This window comes from Salvelinus namaycush, chromosome 15, assembly GCF_016432855.1.
Source record: "Salvelinus namaycush isolate Seneca chromosome 15, SaNama_1.0, whole genome shotgun sequence".
NCBI lineage: Eukaryota > Metazoa > Chordata > Actinopteri > Salmoniformes > Salmonidae > Salvelinus > Salvelinus namaycush.
In genome coordinates, this window is record NC_052321.1 from 24,068,920 (window position 1) to 24,084,485 (window position 15,566).

Genomic DNA, 15,566 nt, shown 5'->3' on the forward strand with positions numbered 1-15,566 from the left:
TGATTTATATTGTATCTTCAACCCACCGGTTGGGTGTTTACTAGTGCTGAATGACTTAACCTACAACCCCCCCCCCCCCCCCCCCCCCCCCACACCATTTTTAATAATAAATTGGTTATTAAACAACTGATTGACCAACGTCTGTTCAATTACTTGCATTCCATTTACTTCAGCTTTTTTTGTGAGCCCAATATGCAATTTCTCTAGCGAGAAATCAAATAATTCACGAGCAAGTAAGTCAAGAACTATATGGGAAAGGGGGATACCTAGTCAGTTGTCCAACAATGTATTCAACTGAAATCTGTCATTCGCATTTAACCCAACCCCTCTGAATCAGCGCTGCGGGGGGCTGACTTAATCGGATGCTGAGCTGAAGGGAGTTGTAGTTTTCATTAAGTAGATATTCTACCTACACTGAACAAAAATGTAAAGTGTTGGTGTCATGAGCTGAAATAAATGATCAGATGTTCCATATGCATAAAAAGGTTATCTCAAATTTGGTTACATCCCATCCACCTGACAGGTGTGGCATATCATGAAGCTGATTAAACAGCATGATCATTACACAGGTGATCCTTGTGCTATGGACAAAAGGCAACTTTAAAATGTACAGTTTTGACAACACAATGTTACAAATGTCTCAAGTTGAGGGAGTGTGCAATTGGAATGGTGACTGCAGGAATGTCCACCAGAGCTGTTGCCAGAGAATTTAATGTTAATTTCTCTGGACGGTACGTCCAACTGGACCCAACCACAGACCACGTGTTGCCATGCCAGCCCAGGACCTCCACATCCGGCTTCTTCACCTGCAGGATGGTTTGTGGGGATAAATCATTCTAACTGGCTGGGCCTGGCTCCCCAGTGGGTGGGCCTATGCCCACCATGGCTGCACCACTGCCCAGTCATGTGAAATCCATAGAGTAGGGCCTCATGATTTTCTTTAAATTGACTGATTTCCTTATGAACTGTAACTCAGTTACATTTTTGAAATAGTTGTAAGTTGCGTTTTTATATTTTTGTTCTGTATAGTTTATTGAAGAAACATGATAATTAAGTTTTACACCTATGTTAGGTTAAATACACACAGACGACATAGGCCACTGCATGATAGAGGAATGCAGACAACCCAATGACAAGTGCGAGTGACAGTTTGTGAAAGTATGCATTATCATCTTTAAAGAACTAGTAAATTGATTGTCAGACAGCGCTGCAGCAGAGTGTATTCTGGCCCCTTTTTCCAAATTTTGTTACGTTACAGCCTTATTCTAAAATGGATTGTTTTCCCTTATTTGTTTCCAATGATTCCACATGCTTTATTTCATAGTTTTGATGTATTCACTATTATTCTACAATGTAGAAAATAGTAAAAAATAAAGCAAACCTTGGAATGAGTATTTGTCAACTTTTGACTGGTACTGTATAAATTAGCAAAAATGTCAACCTGTTTGTCATTATGGGGAGGATTTTTTTTTGTTATTAATCCATTTTAGAATAAGGGTGTAATGTGGAAAGAGTCAAAGGGTCTAAATACTTTCCGAATGCACTGTACGTGGGCAGGCTATTCTAGCTAAATAGGATGACTAAAGACCGTTCAGTATGGGGAGAACAGAGAACGTTAGATGATTTGCTGTTACTGCCTGAGATGAGATGACTTTACAGTTCTTTATTTGATAAAGTAATTCAATAAAACCAAGTAATACACACTGAAATATTTATTTAATGGTATTTTTTTATGTGGACCTGACAGACAAAGGAATATTTTGAACGTTCACTATTTTAGGCTGGCATTTTCATTAAAACACAAATTTTAATGTCATTTCATAATGCGTTTTCATGTTTTAAAATTTTTATTTTTATTTTTTATGACTACCTCAAAGCCAAGATAGAATGCATAATGAGTAAGGCTGCAGCTCTCGTCTATTGTATGAGCACAGAACATAAAGTATTACATCACTTCAGGGAAGATCATTCTACGGTGGTCCTCCCCCCAGTCCTAGCCCTCTGTAGCATGATCTTGGGAGTGCTAAGTTTTCTTCTGGATGTTATCTATATCTCTGACAGAGATGCTCATCTCTCGGATCTCTAGAGCATGGTATCACCCCAGCCATCTGGAGTTGGCGTGAGAGGAGGCTGGGAGCAGCAGGCCTTCAGTAATGAAGCCTCAGATGAGAGAGTAGCTCAGCAGTAGCGTCCTCCATTCTTTCTCTCCCAGGCTTTCAGAGAGTCACTAGAGCATAGGCTCAGCAGCTGTCATCTTCGCCATGGAGATCATATCCTCTACTCAGTGATCTCAAACCTACAGTGAAGAGGAATGAGTAGTGGACTCGAAGCAGTGCGGATAGCCTGGTGGGGTGCCTCCACACTCCTAGTTAGGAGGGAGAAGGACACTGCCCTATGTACTCCAGGGAGGTTCAGGAGCCTGGCACTACGTAGCTTCATTGGTTCCCTTAATCTCATGAAAGCTCAACATTCTGCCCTTGGAACGGTTCTCTATGCAGGATTGTGGGTATTTTCTGTGATGTCTGTCACAGGCATGGCCTGTACTCCTGTCCCTGGGGGGGGGCTCCAAAAGACATCAGACGCCATTTTCTGATTTTAGTGTTTAGCATAACGTCAGCGGCTTCGCACTGAGTTCTGTGGTCACTGGAGCAAGATCATGCTCCAGCCATGACGTGAGTAGCTGCACGGGACAGACCTGTCCTTTCCGGCAGTGGTGGAAAAAGTACTCAATTGTCATACTTGAGTAAATGTAAAGATACCTTTTAACAGAAAATGACCCGAGTGAAAGTCACCCAGTAAAGTACTACATGACAAAAAATCTAAAAGTATTTGGTTTGAAATGGACCATCAAAAGTAAATGGAATTGCTCAAATGTACTTAAGTATCAAAAGTAAAAGTATAAACCATTTCAAATGTTGTATATTAAGCAAACCAGATGGCACCATTTTTTTTTATTGACGGATAGCCAGGGGAACACTCCAACACTCAGACATAATTTACAAACGAAGCATGTGTGTTTAGTGAGTCTGCCAGATCAAAGGCAGTAGGGATGACCAGGGATGTTCTCTTGATAAGTGTGTGAATTGGACCATTTTCCTGTCAAAATGTAGCGAGTACTTTTGGGTGTCAGGGAAAATGTATGGAGTAAAAAGTACATTCTTTTCTTTGGGAATCTAGTGAAGTAAAAGTTGTCAGAAAATGGTAAAGTACAGACCCCCAAAAATTACTTAAGTAGTACTTTTACTTAAGTACTTTACGCTACTGGTTTCCGGTGTATGGTGTGAAGTCCTGTGTGTGTGAGGTGGGGGCAGGCTGTTGACAGGACCTCTCTGTTGTGGATTTAGGAGATTAGAAACTGCGCCTCAGTGGTGCACAGCCAAATCCCCTCTGCCTGCTCTCCACCCCATACCAAGAGAAGGAGACGGGTTGGAGGGCGAGCCCTGGAAGCAGTGTGTCCTCTCTAGCTACCTCCGTCTCAGTCCTGACTAAATTGTCCCTGTGTGCTTCAACTACTCCTTTAGTGTTGTGTGCCCTGTCTCTTTGATGGTTTATTGCAGTATAGTGTATATACAGTGCCTATATATCCTTATGTCACAGGGGAATTTTACAATGTTATTCAACCCTTTTTAAGTCACTGGTAAGGACTGGAATTGGGCACGGCAATTGTTCGAGGAGGACGCTCAGGGACTCACCGCTGAGAGTGGGGGGGTAATGTAAGATAATGAGGTCTTGAGGGGAAGGCGGTTATAAAACGTGGTTGTTCCACCTCGCTATCTTAAAATAAACACACTAACTTTAAGTCACTCTGGATAAGAGCGTCTGCTAAATTACTCAAATGTAATTGTAAATAAGAGGAACACCCAGGCTTGTGTGTGCGTGCCCTCCCTTAATCTCCCATGGGCAGATTCTGCGTGTAGACTGAAGGACTGAATGGGATGCATGAGATAACGAGCTGCATTAGTTATGTTTTTTGGGGTTTTCATCACTGGTTATTTGGACGTATCAGGTTTGGGCGAAGGCAGTGCTTAAACTGCTCCAGTGCGTCGATTGGAGGAGGGGGGCTGAGTTTCCTATTGCGAGGGTGAATACTTCGTTTTTGCCAGAGCTTTCAATTTCTAACCCGTATGAACACAGAAGTTAATCACGCATCTGACCCAAATGATGCTAGATTTCACTTCTGGATTAACAGAGATTATTGTTCCCTGCTCTGCATAAAGGTTCTCAGACAATACAATATAGACTTACTGTATGTATGAGATTCTAGTTAATCCCTAATATAATGGAAAGGAGTGGTACCTTTACATACCTGATGATATAATATACAGTAAACCATTGCCTGGTTAGTGTTACTGACACAAAGTTAGTTCATAATCTTGAACCAAACTTGGATAAAGGCATGGAATTTCGTATCGATTGGTACAGCACAGGTTTGTCTTTCTTAGATTATTTTTTTTATTTTTTTTTGTAGGCATTTACAAGAGCAGGACCAAGGTTAGGCTAATGAGTCATCTATCCATTACTTTTCCTAAAATTATTTAACATCCTGCCCTGTACTGCGACTGACGGGCTCTGCCGAGCACTAACGCTTCGATCACACCGACTTCGTCATTGCATTTTGGTACACCAGAATTACATTAATTTCCAATTAAACTCTTCATTTGAGATTATTGTAGACTACAGGAATGGAGGACCGAGCACTCCCCCATTCTCATCGACTGGGCTGTAGTGGAGCAGGTTGAGAGTTTCAAGTTCCTTGGCGTCCGCATCACCATCAAACTAACATGCTCCAAAAACACCAAGACAGCCGTGAAGAGGGCACGACAAAACCTATTGCCCCTCAGGAGACTGAAAAGATTTGGCATGGGTCCTCAGATCCTCAAAAGGTTCTACAGCTGCACCATCGAGAGCATCCTGACAGGTTGGCAACTGCTCGGCCTCCGACCGCAAGGTAATACAGAGGGTAGTGCATACGGCCCAGTACATCACCGGGGCCAAGCTTCCTGCCATACAGGACCTCTATACCAGGCAGTATCAGAGGAAGGCCCTAGAAATTGTCAGACTCCAGCCACCCTAGTCATAGACTGTTCTCTTTGCATTGTCCCCCCCCCCCCCCCTCCTCCTCTGGAACGCTGCTGCTACTCTCTGTTATTATCTATGCATAGTCACTTTAATAACTCTACCTACATGTACATATTACCTCAATTAACTTGACAATGGTGCCCCCGCACACTGACTCTGTACTAGCACCCCCTGTATATAGCCCCGCTTTTTTTTTTTTTGCTGTTTTCTTAAAATTGAATTGTTGGTTAAGGGCTTGTAAGTAAGCATTTCACTGTAAGGTTTACACCTGTTGTATTCGGTGCATGTGACAAATAAAATGTGATTTGCCTTGCAGCATTGTTTTGCAGTGCGTTCAGTGTGGTGCATATGTTGGATTTGTCGAACGTATGCGTCAAACTGTATGTGTAGACGGCTTGACAGAAATGGTAGCAGAAGGTGAATTTTGAACTTTTGTTGCTTACATATCCAGATGATGCTGCGTACTATTTTGCGCAAGAACGCTGCCGGTGTGATCCAAGCATAAGACCTGTCCTCTTCCCTACACTGCCAGACCATGCTAGTGTTCAGCAGCTTTTACATTTTCACATCTCTCTGTGTTGAACGTTATTGTTCACCTGTCTGACTGACCCACTGTGTGCTGTTAAGGTGTCTTTATTTTGATCCCATACTGAACACAAATGACTCAGATGAACCAGCTGCTTGAACTAGCTCTGCTAGCTAAATGTATTTTATTGACACATCTCCAGTTACTGAAAAAGTGGGTGATAATGAGTGATAACGGTCTAACGCTCCCTTTTAAAGACATCTAGCCCCCATAATGCTTTCAACCCACTCAATGCCTTCCAATGTGCTCCTTATCACAAATGTGCTACCTGTGTACACGCAGATATAGAAGACGGGCAGTGTTCTTGTCTAGTGCAGAATGCTTGACCAGTCCGGTACCTGGGGGGAAATCCTCCTCCTGTGTAAGGCCAATGCCGTACACCCATTTTACTGTACTAATAGATTTAGTAAAGTGTAACGTAACGGTCATTCCATACCATGTAGGCCTATTTATTTGCATGTTATTTTTGCATTTAGCAAGTATTGCTGTTAGTCTGCTAAATGCCTATCGTTAATTATAGGAAAGAAAGAGCATGCTCGGCCTTGCTGTATTAGACAGTTCTGGACTCAGTCTGACTTTAGTTTTTTGCTGATTTGTGTGTATCAAAATAGCCCTTCACTATCTATCAGTGAGCCGTTTCTTCAGTTCAGAAATGCATGGCCCCTCTGCTGGAGACGAGCCTACTGAAGTACACACACACACACACACAAGCAGGCATACAGTTGCATACAAACATAATGGGGACTCAGACATGCTGACAAAAGGGTCTTAGAAAAGGGTACGGTCTAAAGCACACACACCCGGAGATTTAGATAATCAGAATACACACCCGTACATACGGTCTCTCTCCCCCACATTGACCCCTCCCTCCCTCACACCACAGTGGATCCATTCAGCTTAGATCACAATAGAGGCTCCTTGTGATTTGGACACATCCTGTAGCCCAGTAGAAGAGTGACCGTTGTGCCCCAAAGCCTGTCACTTCTTCTGGAGAGGGTGAGTGTGTGCTTGGGTGTCCGTCCTCTGGGTATATGTGCTGACCCACACAACTCCCCCACACAACACCAGTATCGACCTACAGTACACTACTGACCACAGCAGCCAGACCTATCCTATAACTCTATGCCTGTTGAGGCAGAGCTAGTTCTGTATCTCTGCAGGAAGGAAACACCCCCTGCTGCATCATTTTACATTGTTTAGCAAGAGTGTGACCAAAAACATACAAAACAAAAAGACAGTGGTTATGGCTATAGTGGTAGTACAGTAGCTTTCCTTGTTTATGTTTCCTTGTTGACCTCTAACCCTGACCTCTCCCGTGTCTTCCCAGCTGGACCTGAGCCAGCCCCTGGAGGAGCAAGGTCCCCTAGACGTCATCATCCACAAGCTGACCGATCTGATCCTGGAGGCTGACCAGAACGACACCCAGTCAGTCCTGCTGGTGCAGAGAGTGCAGGTGAGGGAGGGAGGGAGGGAGGGCCTGAGTTACAACAGCCAACAGTCTATGATTCCACAACACCACAGACAGATTTCACCACTACAACACGTCTGGTAATTAAAGTGGTTTTGCTAATTAGAGGGGGAAGTGGTCATGTATTTCTGTATCTCACAGGAACAGCCTGTGTTGTGAATGTTGTGCACTCATTTTGTGTCTCATCTTAGTGGGAACAGTTTGAAATGAATGCGTTTTGAAGTGTGAGGTGTGTGTGGTGATGGTTGCTGTGTGTTTGTTCTTGTGTGGATCGATCTGGCAGTGCTTTAAAAGGTGTTAGATGCGGTCTCCATCCATGCCACCCTTTTCTCGCCCTCCCCCTCCTCTGTCTCTGGATGACTCAGAGGGCTCTGCTGTTGTCGTGTGCAGAGTCACGCAGTCACGCCATCCTCACTGCCAGGGACTGAGACTACGCTGCTGTTGACTGCTTATTTGGAAAGGAAAGATGGGGATGTTCAAAAGGGACAGATAATCAACAGAACAAAATGCTTCTCAGATTTGTTTATATATTAATCTTAATGTCACATCAGCACGCAATGTTCAGTTCCTTTCTTTTATGCCATTTTAAGTGGGGATCAATCAATCAAATGTATTAAATTTTATTTTTATTTTTTATTTTACATCAGCTGATGTCACAAAGTGATATATACAGAAACCCAGCCTAAAATCCCAAACAGCAAGCAATGCAGATATAGAGGCAGGGTGGCTAGGAAAAACTCCCTAGAAAGGCAGGAACCTAGGAAGAAACCTAGAGAGGAACCAGGCTCTGAGGGGTGGCCAGTCCTCTTCTTCAAGCCTGTTGTACCTGTCAGTAGAGCCAGTCAAGGACCCCACCTCTTGAAATGATATCGATCTTGGTTGCAGATGACTAGGATGGTTGAAAGGGAGGGTTGCTTAACAACTGTTGATTTGATCTCCACTCCCTCCTGTAGGTATTTTATGACTCAGAATATCCCCATCTTGCTGTGTGAAGGCATAGTAATTATTGCTATCAGAGACGCTACGCAGCAATATAACAAGCAGTTGGCGGGCAGGTTTTCTTTCAGGGAGATTAGAATTTAACTTTGACCCTGCCAGTGAACGTCACATATAGCCTTGCATTTAGTCAGTCCGTCATTCAGTGGCATGGAAATAAACAGCATTAAATCAGAACTGTCACTGCATCCTGTAGTTTAGGGAATGAGGACTTCATTGTGGAAACGTAGCCCGATAGTTTGCATACCTTCTTTTGACTATAACTGAATTAGATGTTCTCTAACTGTGCAAGGCTTTGTTTACATCTTAAAGGGCATCAACCATATCCTGTGGATTTAGGTGAATGTGGTATTCTTTTCCTTAGAGGACTAGTAGGGGGAAATACCACAACTGCCTTCTATTGCAAAACAGGCAAACACAGCTAGTGCTTGTTGATTGTGAAGAATACCATCAATAAACACTTGGACTTGCGTGGCCTTCAAGTATAGGCCTATGAATTGGGTTATACATAATTAATATGTTGGCCTGTTTCATTTGCAAATGTACAGTTAACTGCCAAAATAAAGGAAACACCAACATAGTGTTTTAAAAGGGTGTTGGGCCACCACGAGTCAGAACAGCTTCACTGCACCTTGGCATAGAGTCTGGAACTCTATTGGATGGATGCGACACCATTTTTCCACCAGAAAATGTTCTGTTGGTGGTGGAAAACACTGTCTTAGGCGCCACTCCAGAATCTCCCTTAAGAATTCAATTGGGTTGAGATCTGGTGGCTGGATGTCCATGGCATATGTTTTACATGGTTTTCATGCTCATCAAATCATTCAGTGACCGCTTGTACCCTGTGGATGGGGGCATTTTCATCCTGGAAGAGACCACTCCTATCAGGATAGAAATGCTTTACCATAGGTTGAAAGTGATCGCTCAGAATGGCTGTGTATTTATTGGTGTTTACCTTGCTCTCTGGCGCCTACACCAACGAGTGTGCTCTCGTACTCCCTTAAGACCTTCGCTTGAAAAACGTTTAAAAAGCGGCAATAGTACCGTTTGTCCATTTTGAGACACCATAGTGTACAGTATACACTTCCTCATAATCAAAATTGATCTAAAATGACTCAAGAAATCTGTCATTTAATTTTGACTCTTTTTGCTGATGAGATCTTAGTCGTGCAATTTTACATCTAGCTGAGATGTTTGAGGTATTTCAGTGAAAAAATGTGCATGTAAACGAGCAGTCTCTCGTTGAATGACAACAGACTTTTATGAAGAATCCTTACTGTTGACCAAGCACAAATGAAGTGGCATAGACTTCGGCTACCGATTTTGGCTTGCCTTGAAGAAGAAAAATGTGTACCCGAATGTCGTCATATATGGACAAAGTCTTCGGAGCTGTTTCAGCTGGGAAGCATGTGGTCGCCTTAATGGGTTGAGAGGACCTAAACCATGCCAGGAAATGCACCCCACACCATAAGAGCCGTCAGAACCCTCATTTACGAAAGTGTTTCCTTTTATTATGGCAGCTACCTGTAGGTTTATGTCTTTCTCCATTATTACCTAGCACACTCTGCCACACTCAAATCCCCATGGAGGAATCCACTGTCTGTCCCACCCTTTTTTCTCTCACACACATTTGTAGGACATTTTTTATATATTTTATTTTAGCAAATTGATGGCCAAAATTCAGAGGAGTTGTCAGTTCTTTTAAACCACTGGAAGATTGGTTTGGCTTTAGTTTTTGATGGCAACATGTTTGTCTTATGTAACCACACTACTGTTTTGATCAACGCTGGCAGGAGTCACACTCCACAGATGGATGTTCAGTCTCAAGGAAAATAGATTGTGTAGGCAGTCATTTTTGTTCCTGTGTGTGTGTGCATGTATGTTTGTTAGGCTACATTAGACCTCTTTGCCTTTGTCTAAAAATGTATTTACGGAAAAATGAGATTTCACTGTCGGGGGGGGGGGGGGTTGACTCTTTTGCATAATGTTTAGGCCAAAGCATCTGCCAGTGTTGAAGAGTAGCTAAAAGACTGACATGATGACAGGCTGGCAGGAAGAAGGACTGTGCAGAGAGGTGAAAGTGGAGAGAGTGGGAGATGGAGGAGGGAGATGGCTTGGAGAGGAGGATGGAGTGTAGAGACGAGGAGGATAGAGAGATGGGGGTGTGGTTATATAAATCAGGAAACCTCACGCTGACCTAACAGCCTGCCATGCAGGGCACAGTGATGACACACCACAACACAGTGGACATGAAGGAATGAGCAGGGTACCAAAATGGAAATACACATGAGCCCTGTCCTACTGTGAGGTATAAGTGTTGCACAGGGTCCAGACTGCCTACATTAGCTATGATGTGTGCTCCCTCATAATCTCCCGTGTGTGTGTGGCGCCTCCTTTCAGGACTACATTGAGGCCCACCCTGAGACCATCGTGCTGGATCCCCTCCCAGCCATCAGGACCCTGCTGGACCGCTGCAAGTCCTACCAGCTCATCCACAGGATAGAGGACTGCATGCAAGGTAGCCACACACGCAACACTGGCACTGCCTCGCACTGGTATGATTTAACTCCCAATATCCCCAGTGCCACTGCCAGTCCTAGACCGCAAAAGATCCCATAGGAGTGTCTGTGGGAATTTGAGTGAGTTATCTGTTGTGTCAAGGATTGGTTGTGATAACAAATCGTTTTGATTTAGTTTCTGAGACAGTGACCAGGAGATGGTGGTGTGACGTATTTCAGCGGTGGATCGTGTCACCCTGTAGTTCAATAATATCATGTTGTGCTTCCTACCAGGTGCTTTATGCAGGCACTAGAGGAGCATAACTCTCACTACGACAGCACCATCCTTCCTCTCTCCCCTCTGTGAACCCCTAGTGAACCTGGCTCCTGCCTCTACCAGAGTGTGTATTGGTTCCAGTGATGGACTAAAGCTGTATTAGCTAGAGGAGGCTGTCATCCAGCAGGCCAGCAGCACCTAGATCTTCTGTCACAGGAACCATATGGTCCCCAGTGGGCTGGCTGTGTAGCCTGTCTGGGTCCAGAGACTGGAGCAGAGCAGTGGAATGATGGCACATTAACAACAGAGCTTTTCTCTACTGTAAACACACATGTGACTCATCTGCTGTTCATTTACTGAGAACATGGCATGGGACATAAACCTGGAGCCATTACACTTCTGTACTCGCACGCACCAGGTGGAGTGCGTGCAGGTGGAGAGAGAGACGGAGACTGAAAGAGTGTGTGTGCGCATGTGTGCCCTCTTGAGTACACATTTTTTGTGTGTGACGTGTACTGTACACGTGTGTAGTTGTGCAGTGCTTGTGGGTGGCATGTTCAGCTACATGGAATGATTCAGTGTAACCCTGGGTCAGAGGAATAGATCCGTGATGTCTCCGAATGTAAAGTGGCGTCAGTTGCTTAAAATAGAACACCGAAAATTGCAGTTTTTTTCTCCCAAATAGACATGTTGGTGGTTATGTAACAAGGTCTGTAAGCTGTCTGAATTTAGGAAAGCCTCTGTGTGTCCTATGGGTTCACACGACTATGTGGTGGGGGGGGGGGGGGCTTACTCATCGGACATGGTTGGATAAGGGGCCTGCTATAATGATGTGATGCATCTGCTATTGAGTGACTGAAGTGGTGAACCTTTTGAATACTCCTGATGCTGTACTTTTCACCCAGAAGATTCTGGAAGGTTGGACTGGGATGTTGAAATATAAACCGTCAGATCGCATTACAACATGACAAGAAGAAAACTGTTTGATCGTGAATTAAAGTGTTTCTGTAGTCAATAGTGCTGAGCGATTAACCGAAATGTAGGTTATTCTTTAGTTTTTTTACTAATTGACCGTCGGTTAAGTTATTAGAATTCCATTTAGCTCGATGTGCAGTTTATTTAGAGAGAAATCAGATCAAGTCTGAACTGTGCGATGTAGGGAATTGTAGTTTCCAACAGGCCAATATTCTACATAGTTTAGTGCATAAAAGTGGTAATTAACTACAATGACCATAATCCTTTGCGCGCGGCTGCTTTAACTTGTCAGCTCTGTGAGGAGCAGTCACTGAGAGAAGAGTGAACACTTGATCGAGAGGGATGGAAAGCAGTTGCTTCGCGAGCCCGAAAATATATGAGCTAAGTGATTGATAGTTGGTATTCAGCAGTCATAAAAGTATGCCTTATTTATTTCGAAGAACTACTAAAATTGTGATTCAGACAGCATAGGCAGCAGCGCTATAGAGATGAAATGACAGTCATCAAATAAAACAAATTTTTGATTAAAGTAATGTGAATAAATTATGCCGTAATGGTCAGTCATTACCACCATGGGACTTTTATTAATTGTTTTATTCAGTGTTACAACATGTAACCCACATAATGCACATAATGCACAATGCAATTAATGTAAAAAAATTTTTACAGAAAACCGTGATTTATTTATTTTATTATCGAGCCGAAACCAAAGTGACCTGAAATGACTCAGCGCTAGTCGTCAACAACCATGGCTGGTGCTGGTGGGAGCATGGAGGGGAGGGTTGTTGTTGTAGCAAAGATTCTCTATTATATTGACAAGATAGTTGTGATCGCTCTAACAATGGAAATTAAATACATGTCGAAGGTGGAGGCAAGATCAGGTGGGACCATTCTAGCCAATGAGATGGCAGATGCGCGTGTGAACAACAGGCACAACGCCGATGTACAGTTGGTGCGTCTACTTATCAATGCATTCGTAACAACCGAACCATTACGGAACTTCTGTTTGACCAAATAAGCCTCATGTAGCAAATTAGGAATTACATTTTTTGTTCACCAAATTTGACACTCATGGACCTCTACAAAAAAATTCCTCACTTCGTGATCTTATTTTGGTGGACAGATTTTGTCTGGCGTGAAACCTCTTCTCCTCTTCCTGTTTGGTTGTAATGAGAGTGGAAAGTCCAAAGTGCACACTCTGGCACGGCCACTTCCTCCTCCTTATCAGTGGAGACCATGTAGCCCCAGTGCAGTGCTGGCTGCCCAGTACCAGAGGCTGCGGAGAGCCTGCCATGGTCAGAGGGCTGCCTGAGTGGCTGAGAATAGTACTCAATGGGAGGAAACACTAGAGCTTTGTGCTTGTTTGTGTGTAAGCTGATACATGTTAAACTTCTATAACTGTACCTGGAGATCAGTAGACAGCCCTGTGAAATGTTTGCCTAACTACACAGGGGTTAGTCCTCCTGGTTCCATTAGTCTCCTCTACACCACATGACTCATTGTTCTGCTCATCAGCTTTCCAGAGTGTTGTCGAAGTCTGTTTTGGCAGGGCGGTTGTTTACTTTAGGTGGTGGAATCCACTCTTTTCCGTTTAGAAGTCAGCATTGCTGCCTCGATATTTCACTTGGTGTTTGTAAAGATGGCAACAGTCGTCAGGCTGTACAGCGTGAAGGATCTCATTCAGGGTGCTCTTCGTCTTGGTATTTCTTTTCCACTTCAAAAGAAAGGGACTGTGACTAGGACACCCTTAAATGAACAGATGTTTTTGTGGAATCAAACTGAACCAGACTCTTGAGGTATTTGTTTAACCAGACTATGGTAGTGCTTTGTTATGTGGGGAGTATTTGGTGTCCACATAAATCCTATGTTTCTGTGGTTCAAACGCGACCAACAATAACAAGTGTCCTGCTGATGCAAGAAGTCAATATTTATACAAAGGCTCATCAGATGAAAGAAAAAGAGCTGTGGAGGGACTGCTGAGGACCGCACAGACACATCCAGGCCCAGCCCATCCCCAGCACAGATTAGTCAGCATGGGCTGAATTAAAAACCACTAAGATTGATTGCCTTGCTTACATAAAGACTGCCTTCAAAGCAGTTCACTGTTCCTTTATGGACCTGTTTGATTGATCAGATGAAGTGAATCAAGACGTCAGCGGAGGTGCTCTACGACGCCGTGTTGAAGATGTTGTTCTCTCACAGATTAATGGATCATTTTATTTTTACTGTAAACTCCTTACAGCGGGATATGGAGAATTATGGGTTTACTTGCAGGGCACACAGAGTTTGGAGTTCAATTTGAAATATTGAAAACATCCCTGGTTTGGCTCTGAGCAAGGGAATAGAAGAGGAGCTGGTAATACTAGGAATGTAGCCTTAAATAGCAACATTTAGATTTCAATCTACTGTTAACACTGGACTTGTACCAGTATAGGCCTACTTGGTAATCCTTTGATAATGCTGATAATAACTTTTGCAAAGAAAATGTGAAGGTCAGTTTCACCTGTGGCTGCTTGCCTTTATAGAAAGAGTTCACCAGTGTCCGGTATGAACATTCCAATCAGCCAGGCCTCCTTAAGACTGTCGGGTTTTTTCCCTTAAGGATCAAACCCTATTGATAACATCCTTTTAAGATGAGAATCTCTCATTTTAATTGGGTGTTTTGTCATGGTAGTATTGGGTCTGGTATAGTACTGTCCTACTCCAGATCCCCAAACTCTGAGGGGTTCCACAGCGTCAGGCCAGCCAGTGGTGTATGCTGTCTGCCTCGAGTCGGACTGACGTCCCGTAAACGTCTGCTGAGTGCACACAGTGTTTAGACAGAGGAGGAGATTGATCCCCTGCACTCAGAGCCAAACGGCCAGGGCCAAGCACGACACCAACGCATAACATACAGACCGTGTGCTTCACTCACCATCCTCATATCCTCTCTGGTCTCTCTTTATCTGGGCCTGATGCTTCCAAATGGCCTTTTTTTTTTTTTTTTTTTTTTTTTGCTCAAGTCACGATCCACAGGTATGGGAACATGTGATGGCGGTCTTTTTGGATTTAAAGTCAGTTTTTGTTCTCACAGTTAAAATACATGTTGGGTCTTTGGATTGTTTTTGAGTGACGTTAGTCCGACATCACTATCCCCTCCCACAACAACAGCAGTGTGAGTGTGAATTCCGAGCTCAGCTCAGTTGGGTGATGGGTAAACCCTCCAGGCCTCTGTCTCACTCATCACGCCACACTCCTAGGCTGCTGCCACGTCTCCATTGATAGCCACTGACAGAACAGGAGCACCACAGACAAATACAAGTTAAGGAGCACAATCACATTTTGTCTTGTATTAACAATCAAGTGATGTTTGTGCCTAGGTTATTTTAATGTTGTATGTTTAGCTACCTTAAAATCAATCTGAAAGCATTCTATACTTACGCATTTCTTTTAACTTGTATTCGTTAAGTTGATCCTTCTATTGTTATTAAATGTTCTGTTGGTGATTTATTGCTTCCTTTTTGTTGATTATTCTAACAAAAGACAGCCTGTTTTTAAGGTTTGTTTTGATAAGAACCTACCCTATCCGTATTAGGGGATTGTGATTGGACCTATATGTAATGTAGCCAATCTCATGCTGAACAACTGGGCTGGCAATATGGGAAGCGGACCCATGGCTTTGACACCTTGGTGATCCCCCTACTTCCT

At 43.5% G+C, this 15,566-nt stretch overlaps 1 protein-coding gene across 2 annotated transcripts in view; it reads left to right on the forward strand.

The window, feature by feature from the left end:
* Nucleotides 1-15,566, forward strand: part of LOC120060329 (inositol-tetrakisphosphate 1-kinase-like) — a 38,415-nt gene that overhangs the window by 14,997 nt on the left and 7,852 nt on the right. For both annotated transcript variants that reach the window (XM_039009543.1, XM_039009544.1), the window contains exons 4-5: nt 6,993-7,118; nt 10,530-10,647. In XM_039009543.1, coding sequence (XP_038865471.1) covers nt 6,993-7,118; nt 10,530-10,647 — 244 coding nt within the window. The remainder of the gene's footprint in view (nt 1-6,992; nt 7,119-10,529; nt 10,648-15,566) is intronic.